Source organism: Triticum aestivum, chromosome 4A (genome assembly GCF_018294505.1).
Source record: "Triticum aestivum cultivar Chinese Spring chromosome 4A, IWGSC CS RefSeq v2.1, whole genome shotgun sequence".
NCBI classification, from domain to species: domain Eukaryota; kingdom Viridiplantae; phylum Streptophyta; class Magnoliopsida; order Poales; family Poaceae; genus Triticum; species Triticum aestivum.
The window spans coordinates 609410884-609423177 of record NC_057803.1 but is presented as its reverse complement, the minus strand read 5'-3'; the positions used below and the strand labels follow the sequence as shown (position 1 = coordinate 609423177).

At 47.7% G+C, this 12294-nt stretch overlaps 1 protein-coding gene across 1 annotated transcript; it reads right to left on the bottom strand.

Moving 5' to 3' along the window:
- Nucleotides 1-6764: 6764 nt before the first annotated feature.
- LOC123087510 (F-box/FBD/LRR-repeat protein At1g13570) lies at nt 6765-9855 on the bottom strand. The gene is made up of 5 exons (XM_044509536.1): nt 9559-9855; nt 8979-9347; nt 8023-8883; nt 7792-7935; nt 6765-7466 (listed from the first exon to the last, which is right to left on the bottom strand). The coding sequence occupies exons 2-5, from the start codon at nt 9339-9341 to the stop codon at nt 7155-7157; spliced, it is 1680 nt and encodes a 559-aa protein (XP_044365471.1). The 5' UTR covers nt 9342-9347; nt 9559-9855; the 3' UTR covers nt 6765-7154.
- Nucleotides 9856-12294: the final 2439 nt, after the last annotated feature.

The window sequence follows — 12294 nt, the reverse complement described above, 5'->3', positions numbered from 1 at the left end:
GTGTATCAAACGTCACAATGTAACTGGGTGACTATAAAGGTGCATTACAGGTATCTCCGAAAGTATCTGTTGGGTTGACACGGATCGAGACTGGGATTTGTCACTCCGTATGACGGAGAGGTATCTCTGGGCCCACTCGGTAATGCATCATCATAATGAGCTCAAATGTGACCAAGGTGTTGGACACGGGATCATGCATTACGGTATGAGTAAAGTGACTTGCCGGTAACGAGACTGAACAAGGTATTGGGATACCGACGATCGGGTCTCGGGCAAGTAACGTACCGATTGACAAAGGGAATTGTATACAGGGTTTGATCGAATCCTCGACATAGTGGTTCATTCGATGACAACATCGAGGAGCATGTTGGAACCATCATGGGTATCCAGATCCCGCTGTTGGTTATTGACTGAGAGCGTCTCGGTCATGTCTGCATGTCTCCCGAACCCGTAGGGTCTACACACTTAAGGTTCGGTGACGCTAGGGTTATTAGGAAGACTAGTATGTGACTACCGAATGTTGTTCGGAGTCCCGGATGGGATCCTGGACGTCACGAGGAGATCCGGAAGGGTCCGGAGGTAAAGATTTATATATGGGAAGTTGTCAAACGGACACCGGGAAGTTTCGGGGTCATACCGGTATTGTACCGGGGCCACCGGAAGGGTTCCGGGGGTCCACCGGGAGGGGCCACCCCTCCCGGGGGGCCACATGGGCTGCGTGGGGCAGGGAGCCAGCCCCTGGTGGGCTGGCCGCACCCCCCTCCCTTGGGCCCATGCACCTAGGGTTGAGGGGGAACCCTAGAGGGGGCGCCCCCCTTGGCTTGGGGGGCAAGCCACCCTCTCCCCTCTCCCCTAGGCCGCCGCACCCCCCCTAGATGGGTTCTAGGGGGCCGGCCCCCTTCTCCCTTCCCCCTATAAATAGAGGGGTGAGGGGAGGGCAGCCGCACCACCCTCCAAGGCGCAGCCCTCCCCTCCCCAACACCTCTCCTCCTCCGTTGTGTGCTTGGCGAAGCCCTGTCGGAGTACTGCCTCTCCACCATCACCACGCCGTCGTGCTGCCGGTGGAGCTGTCTTCCTCAACCTCTCCTTCCCCCTTGCTGGATCAAGAAGGAGGAGACGTCTCCCGTCCCGTACGTGTGTTGAACGCGGAGGTGCTGTCCGTTCAGCACTTGGTCATCGGTGATTCGAATCACGTCGAGTACGACTACATCATCACCTTGCAAGCTTCCGCACGCGATCTACAAGTGGTATGTAGATGCAAACTCTCTCCCTTGACTCGTTGCTTAGAAGAACTCATAGATGGATCTTGGTGAAACCGTAGGAAAAATTTTAATTTTCTGCAACGTTCCCCAACAGAAAACATGATGTTTTGTTCGACTTAGGAGTTCCTTCCAGCAAACACTTCCATGGAGTACAAATTTATAACCAACCATGACCATGTCCATGTCAGCCTCCCTCTCTAGGAGAAAAGTTGTCCTCGACTTCATTTGGTCTAGAATATTATAGCACAAGGACAATACAAAATAACTAGGAAAAGAAAATGATGAATAATCATGTGCAACATTCAGTTTTATTGGATCTTTAATAGCCTCTTCAAGATTAACAAAAACATATTGTTGGATGGATGATGTACCAAACATTTTTTTCTCTAATCTTATCGCGCCATTGCTTCAAAAACTCATAAGTGCATACCTCTGGCTTCATCAAAATGGAAGATCCTTTTTGTTTTACCTCATTGAGTACTTGAATGCCTTTCAGAAAAACAATCTTCACACACGCACCTTGTATAGTGGTACTCCATGTCCTCCATATTTGATCTTGGATCTCAGTCTCCCATCGTTGCAAGAGAGCTGATATGTATGCCTTTTGCACCTGCACATATTGCAAAGAAAGAGAATTTTGTGAAAGGTTAGTTATTGAATGTTCCTCTCTCTTTTCATTCGGTGGATCACTCATCTCTTTCATATTATGGGGAAACACCTCAATCTCACGTTTGATGGACTCACACAACTCACTAATCCTCTCTATTGGATGATGTGGTATATTATGTTGTGGTTCACTCATCTCTCTAATGTGGTGTGGAATGATCTCAATCTCACATTTTGTGGACTCACACAAGACATTTATCCTCTCTCGCTGAATGTGTGGTATATCTAGGTATAGATCTTTCATTTCCTTAATCTCATGATGATCAATCTGATCCTCACATTTTGTGGACTCACTCACTTCATTTTTATTATCACTCTCATTATATGGAATTTTGGAAAGTGGACTCTCTTCCTCACATTTGGTGGAGCCACCTAACTTGCTTTTCTTATCACTCTCAGATTCCCATTCACCTTGTTCATTGATAAATAGAACTCTCTTGTTTCAACATTCAGAAGAAATGGGACCATGCCCTTTGCACTTCCAACACTCAATGTCTTGGCTTAGAGATGATGGTACAGTCGTGGGGTTAGAGGTACTTCCGGTAGCAGAAGGAGCGCGCTTGTCAACATTCTAGGAGCCGGTGATGATGACGATGAAGCTGATGTTCGTCGGGTGGTAGTAGGATGTGAAGTATGCTGAAACCGAGAACCACCATGAGAGGCACTCGACTGCGACTTTTGCCATGGTTTAGTGGTGTGGTTATGGGATATCCGTCCATGACCACTCCGCTGCACCTTCCTCTCTGTGCGCTTTGCTTGCTCCAGAAGATCTTGTAGTGTTATAGGGAAACATCTCCACAAAATCAGAAATTTCATTGTTGAGACCATGCAAAAATCTCGCCATCTTTGACTCCTCATCCTCATGAATACGAGCACGAACGAGAAGTAATTCCATCTATTTATAGTACTCATCCATCGTGCGCATACCTTGGCTGAGGCGCTGCAATTTGTTCCGGAGATCTCTTTGATATTGTGAAGGAACAAACCTTTGCCTCATGGCTTGTTTCATCTCTTCCCAAGTGTCCATGTGGTCACGGCCTAGCAGCAGCTGATCTTCTTGTAGTTGATTCCACCAAGTGAGTGCATAACCAGAAAACACAACACAAGCAAGGTTTACTCTCTTCGGATCAGCAAGGTTATGGATACGAAAAATCTGATCACACTGCTCTTCCCAATCAAAATATGCGTTGGGGTCTTCCCTTCCTGTGAACTTGGGGACGTGCAACTTGATTCTTGCTATGTCATCTCGACCAACTCGGTCACGATGTTCGGCATGATGCCCATCTTCAGCAGCACGACGGTATGGGACACTATCATAATCATCAAAATCATCTCCATGACCACGAGCAACACGCTCATGAAGGTCATAGTAGTGCCCACGAGGACCATGGCCTCGCCCTCGAAGTTGTCCTCCTCGCTACCCTCTATGAGCAGCAGCCACATGTCCACCATAGTTGTTGTTATCATCCTCCAAGCCACCATCAACAGCAGCATGCACGAAATTCTCATCCACAACGTGGGTCAATAGGGTGTTCTCGGTGTCAAACCCTATTGCCACCTGCTGGAGGTCACTCGTGAAACATCCTTCCAAGGTTTCAAACCAATTCCTAAAAATCAGCACGTGTGACCGGGGCATCTTCTTCCCCATGGTTTTCTCCATGAACACTCGATCTAGATCCTGCCATGTTAGTAAGGCCAAAGTGGAATAGGATAATTATGTGGAATCACACAACCTCACCTCTTACTCACCAAAGTTCTTATGAGTTCACATCAGATTGTGCTTCTCCCGGATGTGTTAAAGCGATTGAAAGACAGGGATCAAAGAACTAGCTTCGGTTTTTGGTGGAGCTCGGTGGGGTAAACAAAAGGGGGCTTGTGCTGAAATCAAGTAGATGCAAACCAAGAAAATGTGGGGATAGATCTGCTGCACCTGTGCACCAAGATTGAAGAACACACAACACACAAGCTTCTGAAATTTTTCTACCAAGCTGAAACTTTTGGATCTTACACAACACTTTCTTTTTTTTTCCTCTTGACTTTTTTGCCACTCTTTTTTTTTCTCTTTTCCCAAAGCACAACAACCAAATCTGAAAGCAATTACAAAGATGAACTTGGTGTTGATCTAAAAGATGAAGAACATGCAAGGTATGCAACAACAAGATCTCAGCACCAACAATGCTTGGATTTATTTTTTGTGGGGCTTTGAACTTCTAGGACAGAAAATATAGCATCAAAAACACTCGATCTAAAGGGATGATAGCAAGATTAACTTGGATAACATATCCTACCATGTCAATGAAGGCTCTGATGCCATATGATAGGTGAGAACCCGAATAACGAGTTCACGCCTGAGGGTGGCCCGATCTTCACATCGTAGGATCGAATCGGGAGGGATAACTAGCTGCAAGCAGCCTGGATAACTAGCTTTATACCTGCCAAGGTTGGATGCACCCCATATATTGGGGATGGCTGATCGAAGCTACAAGAACTCCAACCCGCTGTCCGAACAATCGCAGAACCACAAACCAGAACTAATCTACACAAAACGGCCAGAACCATAGAGCACGAACTAGGGGAACCAGAGGCTCCTTCTCGCGAATCCGAATGAACTCACAAGAGCAAAGGTAGCAAGATCTCTTGAATCTCTCTAGCAGTCTTACTGCATAAGCTTGTAGTTGAATGGTTTGACAAAAGATTTTTAAGAGGATGGGGGGATGGGGTCTTATAGCAGGGACAACCCCCCTTAGCTAGGTGTGAAAATGGTTTCAAAAGTAAGCAGGTTTATGAAATGTCATGTATGATGTACCCATGTGCTCATCGTCCTCCCTTCCTTGATGAAGAGTCGTCCTCTACTCTCTTTGATCTGCAAAAGATAAGTAGAAGGGAAGTAGATAATATTCATGCAAAGAAATGATGCAATCCTCATTTGTAGCTTTCACCTTTGAATTGTGTTGCATCTGATCATCTACTTGTTTGTCACAACTTAGAGTTTGTTCTAGGATGATTGGTGTTGTTTCAATGATCGAATTTTCTTTTGTCAAAACATACCCAAACGATATGTAGAAATGAAACCTTCAACATATGAAGCCAACAGGAAACAGTTTTGTTTGCCGGGCATTTTTTTTTATACAAATTAAATTGTCTCCAACAAGAATTGAAGGGAAATTTGTATCCCAATTTGATTTGATTGAAGGCCAGAAAACAGAGCACGAGTAATCTTTTCCCATCTAAATATAATTACCACGTTCCCTGAAGGAAAAAAAAACACGAAATCCCCGCCCGTGCCCCCAAAATCAGAACCCTCCCGCCCACCGTAACCGCCGAGTACCAACAGCTCGCCGCCGGCAGCCATGGAGCTCGTCGCTCGCCTGCTCCGCCGCCTCCTCTGGCTTCTCCACCGCCGTCGCCGCGGCCTCCCACCGGACGCCCCCCTCGACTTCCTCTGCTTCCTGGCGCGCGAGGCAGCTCGAGTACTCCTCCCGCCGCCAGCCACGCAGCCCGCGGAGGCCAGCAGCATCCTCGCCGCCGTCCTCTCCGCCGGGATCCTCCGCCTCCCTCGCGGCCCGACGCCTCCGTTCGCGATCGCTCCGCCCCTCCTCCCCATGGCTCTGCTCCGCCTCGCGCTCGCCCGGATCCGCTCGGGCGCGCAGCCCGCTCCAGTCGACGCGGCGGCGCCTCCCGCTGCACTCCACGCCCCAGCGCCTCCCGTGGGTCCAGTCGACGCCCGCGAGCAGTTGGACAGGATTATTTTTGGCGCTCTGGTCCACTGGGCACGCCGCGTCGCTCCGCCGCCGACGGAGCCGTTCGCGCTGCGGCTCCTCCTTCGCCTTCCAGAGCACCAGTGTCGACGGCTTCTTCCGCCGACCCCGAGCGCCCGCGCCAAGTCCACCGTCCTCGGCGTGCTGTTCTACCTCGCCTTGCGCCGGCTCATGTCCGCGATTCCCCGCGAGAAGGATGCCGCCCTTCTAGATTTTGTCGGTCTTCTCCGGCCTCTCAGCCTCCGTCTTCTCCCTTCGGGCACCGAGGAGGCCCACGCGGGCATCCCACCCCCGCCCCCGCGTGCACCCGCCAGGCTCCGCCCGCGTGCTCCGACCCCAGCCGCAGCCGCAGCCGCTGATGACGGCGTGCACTTACTGATCCGCCACGCTCTCGCGAGGTTCCCGGCTCGACGTCGAGTGGTTGCTCCGACCCCTGCGCTGATCGCCCTTCGTCTGGCCCTTGACCGCACGGTGTACGTCATCACTGTTCACGTCCTGGCCATGATGAGGATGCTCGAGATGCGCGATGCCGCCGCCGCTGCGCGTGCTGCTGCCATTGTAGCTCTGACTACGCCGAGTGATGATGCTGCCGATGGCAAGGTTGATTCCGAGGAGAGCGTCCAGGCGGTGCTTGTTTCGAGTGCTGATGAGGCACGAGCGATGATCCGGGGCTGGGATAGCGTCAAGACGTCGACAGTGGTTGTCGATGTGCCGCCGCACCTCCCTCACGAGGAGGCTCTCATCATCAACAACATCCTTATGTGTTCCGGTTCCAGAGCACGTCCGTCGCTCTTTCGCCGAGGTCCGATCTTGTCGTTTATCATAGAGTAGATACACTCGCGCTCTTCATTTACTGAGTATATTCATAGCTGCATTCATTCATGTTCATGTGTTCGGATAGATAGCAGAAACTAGGAGACAGATGAGGTCAAGTGTGGGCGGCAACTATGTGTTGTTAGCATGTACTTAGTTGGATTTACACCAAATTTTGAGACAGACACCTGCAACTGCAAAGTAGAGTGACAGATGCAGCAACAGTGTGTTTTGCATAACATTCAGAAATCATTGCCAACAAAAGTAAATCAAAAATAGCTGCAGTGCTTATCCATGTTATGTACCCAGTTACAGTGTTGATGCTTACAAGAGTGGCCGAATCCTCCATTCACCAACATTATTGTCTCAAAGAGACAGAAATGGCACCATCATTGTTAATTGTTAATGCCAGCCAAACCAAACTAAGAAATGAAACAAGAACATGAAACGAACTACAAACAGTTCCATCTCTCTTCATGTCAGCGGCACAACTCTTGCATTGTATCTTCATGAGGGTCCATCCTCTTCAATATATAATGTGCAAAACTAGTCACAAAGCACAAGTAAATAGCGGGTAGACCGTGCAAACATGTTTCAGGATACCACATCGGATTTCCATCCCTGGCTATACATCCCTACACCAACTAATAACCCCTTAAAGTAAAATCAAGGTGCAGTTGGGTGAAATTTTTCCTTTAAGATGCCTTCTAGTAGTTGTATGAAGCAAGTCAACATCCAATTCTTTGTCCTTGCGAAAGCCTTCTATTGGATATTGATATGAGTGATCTATACATAACAACTCCAATGCAGGGGCATTTTCAACCATGTGCAGAAGGAACTCAACTTCGCCCTTGCATGCTTCAAAACCTGTAATATGCAGGCTCTTCATGTTGCTGAACAGACGCTCCGAAAGCTTCCTCATAGGTTCAGGCTCTTGTACCAGGCGCACATAAGCAGCGTTACAAAACTACAATTTACAACCAAAAATAAAGTGAGAAGGATTGTGACTAATCTGTTGTTCATTTTATCTATAATCAAATGTCAATGAATAATCTGAGTACGTGACCAAGTTGCTGACAGAGTTTATTAAATTGTCATTTTAGTTTATGAAAGATTTAAACTGAAACTTGGCTCATCACGTTTTATACTCGGACAAATATGCTTTTCAGTTGTAAGCATGACATTTCTATGGTTAAAAAATGAGATGTGTATTGCCTTGACAGAAGCTATAATGTAGTAATACTAATAAGAAATGTATAGACTATCAGCCAAAAAACCATATGGGTACTTACGTGCAGCTCTAACTTCTCAATTAAAGGAGCAGACCTCAAAAAGGAGACCAGTGACAAGCTGTCGAATTCGTTGACATAGTCCAAGCTCAATTGTAAACTTGTCATCCGAGAAAAGTTGCATGGGTAAGACATCAAACAGGGAACCTGAAAGATAGATAACCAAAAGGTCATGCCACGATAATATAATATAATAGGATGATCCACGATATAAAAGTTGGTCGAAGAGCAAACCTCTGGTGATTTACAGCCTGCATTGAGGGTCAGATGTTGCACACTTGTAAGAACTTTAGCAAGCACGGTAATAGTGTGCTCAAGAGTGTCTCCAAAATAATATATGTTTGCAAATTTCAGTTCCGATGATTTACCGAGGTCAATAGGCACCGCCACTCCTCTGTATTCGAAAGTCACAAGGTTCACGGCATGGAATGCTATATTTGTTAATCTGCAGGAAGCAATTTTCAAGTATAGCAGGTGAGGCAGTGGGCCGTTAACCTTTAGTTCACCATTGAAATGGCATCTAACAATACTCAGCCACTCTAGGTTACAGCAGTTTGACAACATATGTTGAATATCCTTCCCACTGACATTCACTATGCTCAGATCAAGCTTCCTTAGGTTAGGGAAACCACTAAAATGCATCGGTGGCTGGAAATCTACAAAGCTAAGATGAAGTTTCTGTAGACGGTGTATACTATCCTTGTCTAAAAGGTCAAGCGGGAATTTGTACTGATCAACACAACCTGGGGGTTGACGCCCTTCTGATGCTAAATCAAGAACTAGTGCCTTTGTCCGTGATGATACAGCAAAACGTACCCAATTATCAAGATGTTCAACCAACATCCAGTTCAACTCAATTTTGATTTCAAGCTCTTCAACCAACTTGCCACGGCACTGTCTCAGGACCCTATTAACAATGTGACTGAACACTAGATTATACACTCTTTTCTCATGATATTTCTTGCCACACATTTTATTTCCATCGAAACTCAGTTTAGGACAAACTGTCCACAAGTATCTCCATTTCCTTGAGACGGCACTGGTTCTTACAGCCTCTTCCACAGACAACTTTGACAAAACTGTGCATAACACGTCCTGCAGAACAAAAAATATATTGTAGTTGCGCACAGGTAGAAATTAGTAATCTGCAACCAACAGACGGGCTGGAGCACGAGATTTTAGCATAGTACCTCTGGAAGGTCTCCAAGCAGATCAACCGCTGGTTCCTCTGCGCCATGACTGATGTAGTCAGACAAAACTCCACAGATGAGAATGCCACACAGTTTGAATGGATCGTTTGCTGTAATTCCCTCTGCACGGGTTGCTCCGCAAACCAGAATGGTCAGCAATTGAAACCGGCCGCTCGATATCTGCTTTCGACAGAACGCTTCACTACGTCCTATGTGCTCAGATATAGCCCTGAAAGCCAGAATGCTCAGCGGTTCAAACTGACGGCCTGCTACCCTGCTGCTGCTGCTGCCTCCTCCTGGGTGGAGTTGCCTTGGATGGCCCACTGCAGTTGTTCCAAGCATGAAGGTGAGTATGTTCCCCATTCTGAACTGCAAAAACAAGGAGAAGCCCAATTAAAACAGATTTTCTCTGACAAAATTTCATAAGAAGTCAAGCCCCCTAACCACCACCAAAAAAAAAACAAGAAAAAAAGTTGCTTCCTTTACTGGGGACAGGACAGGGGCGGATCCGGTGTGCACCAAGAATTTCTCGATGGCGTCAATGGAATTTAACTAATCATGGATGGATGGATGCTCATACCTCAGAAATCAGAGGCCGGAATTGCGGACCGGGCTGAGACAGGCAGGGAGGGGAAACGGCGATGGCGGCGCGTGAAGGGCAGAGGAGGTGGCGGAGGAGGAGAGGTAGGGCACCGGCAGCGGCAGGTCGAGCCGCGGTGGGATGGGCCGGTGGGTCGGACTGAGGAGAGTACGGCGAGCGTCGGCGGGGAGTAAAGAGGCGTACCCCTACCGGCGGCGAGTAAAACAAGGAAGGAAGGAAGACGATGGGGATTTCTGGTCCACTTCTTTTCGCCTTTTCTTTTATTTAGCAGCTTATATTAAGCACAATTCAAAAAGAACTCCAAATTATGAACTAAGCGGGTCCACCACGGAAAACCTTACAAACTTCCGAGTGGCGATTTGCTTAGGTGATCGGCAAGCGGATGGCTAGGGTTAGGGTTTCAACCAGGGGTGGTGGTGAACTCCGACGATCGGAACGAGGAGACTGCGCTTTCTCTTCTTGCTAGTTGCTCATGGTGTCGCGGAACAGAGGTGGAGAAACGACATCCTCAGGACTCGTTTGGTAGCCAGGGAACCTCCCGAGATCCGAGCCGAAACCCCGGGTGGCCCGTCCACGGGCCAAGTTAGCGCCAGTTTGATCCATATGCGCATTTGGACGCCCTTCATCTAGGGTTTTCTCGCCCCAATCCACGTGTTTTCCATGGGAAAGAATCCACGTCTCAGGACGTGGGGGTGGGGGGGGGGGAGAGAAAATCATTGTCTCTCTCGCGATCGCGCGCCTCCACCCATACCGACTTTGACTTCTTTCTCGCGCGACCTTCTTTGCCTCCATCTAGCTCGTGTCTCACTTCCTCTCGCGGCTTCAGTGACCTTTTCCTTATCTTCCTTGCACGGATTCGGTGGCGGATCCTCCTCCTGTTTCTTCCAAATTGCGGATCTGTGCCGCGAGCAGCTCATCATCTTTCTTTGCTGGAATGAATCGGGCGGCAGCTCCTCCTCCAGCAGCTTCCCTGCACGAATCTGGCGACAATTGCTTCTTCAACAGCTTCCCTACGTAGATATGGATGCCACACCAAGCTGCAACACCGATTTCTTATTGCAGATGCAACTTAGTTTTTTAACCAGCTTCCTTGCGCGGATCTATATTTTAACTGCTACAACATACACACCTTTAGCTGCAAGAGCGTGATCTTTCTTTTGGTCGTAGGGATTTCCTCCCCTTTGTTGCTAAATGGGAGCAAAAATCTCCCCCGTCGTTGGTGCGGGTTCCCCATGTGCTCGTGAAAATTCCCCTTAGGGGTATGTGGCCCTGGGTTATCTCCCTTGTGCTACCAAACAAAGCCTCAAGGATGAAAACACCGACGAAGATGGCGACCAACGAGAACTCGAGCAGGAAGATGTCCAAGTCACTTGTTGATGGGAAATATTCGACGGGGAGGGCGTTCTTAGTGTGGCTAGGAGGGTTGGTTCTTACGGAGAAGGAAGCGGACAGGTTTGTCTCCGTTGGTCCCATCCCGATCATCGCCAAGGTGATCAAAGTGGGAAAAGTTTTCTCCCCTGGATCGCTCATCTTCATGCTTTCGAAAGGGCCTTGCAAAGAGCACGGGGATTGCATCATGATGGTAGTTCAAGGATACAGGGAGTAATATGTTGGTCATCCGGTTTGGTAGCGACGGTGATTGGAAGCATGCCCTAAATAACAGGTCGTGACAATTTGATTTTAACATGGTGGTGATGAAGGAATGTGATGGTGATACGCGACCATCCAAGATGATTTTTGCATCAAACCACATTTTAAGGTTTGATTAGGTCCAACCACTTTAAGAATCACATTTTAAGAACTATTGATTCTTGTTCTTTCTTAAAATGTGATTTTTAAACTTAAAAAGCTTTAAAAAATAAATTACAAACTAGTGATTTTGTTCTTCCTTCTTCCTCTTTCAATGCGCCCAACCGATGCAATATACCTCAAATGACGACCACATTGTCGGACTGCCTCACGAAGCACCGCTAGCCGGAGGGGTGTGCCCTCTTGCAACATCGCCATCTTGTCGCTTGTGAAGATGCTCCCTTGCATAGTGAGGACGCCATCGACGATGCGCAAAAGCAAGTAGATGGATTAACACACAAAAAATTGCAACAGAACAATCATCTTAAAGTGCATTGTCTCTATCTACGACATCAATTATTCTCCATAAAGCATTCAAAGGAGTCTTGTTGATTAGTGTGTAGCTATAGTACCCACACGTCACAAGCATGAATCGTAGCTAAAGTAATATATTAACATTGGTCGATGGGTTGTTGTAGCGCCCAAGATGCGATTCTACCCCAATCACGTGATGAATTCATGATTGGGGCACAATCGCATTTCGAGCGCATAGCAAGGTGGATATCGTTACAACATACCATGTACTGAATAGATGTGAGTACAAGATAAAGGCTTACACTCGCTACAAGCTACAACATCAATACAAACAATACATCAATACATAGCAATCATCATACAGAAGAGCAGGATCCGACCATGGATGAAATCAAACAAAAAAGAGGAACGACATCCACCCTGCTAGCCCAGGCTCCTGACCCAGAACCTATATCCCTTGATCAAAGAAGCAGAAGAAGAACTCCAAACAAGTAAGCATCGCACTCGCGTTAGATCATCGCATTACCTGTACATGCAACTGTTGTTGTAGTAATCTGTGAGCCACGAGGGCTCAGCAATCCCATTATCATATGTATCAAGACTAGCAAAGCT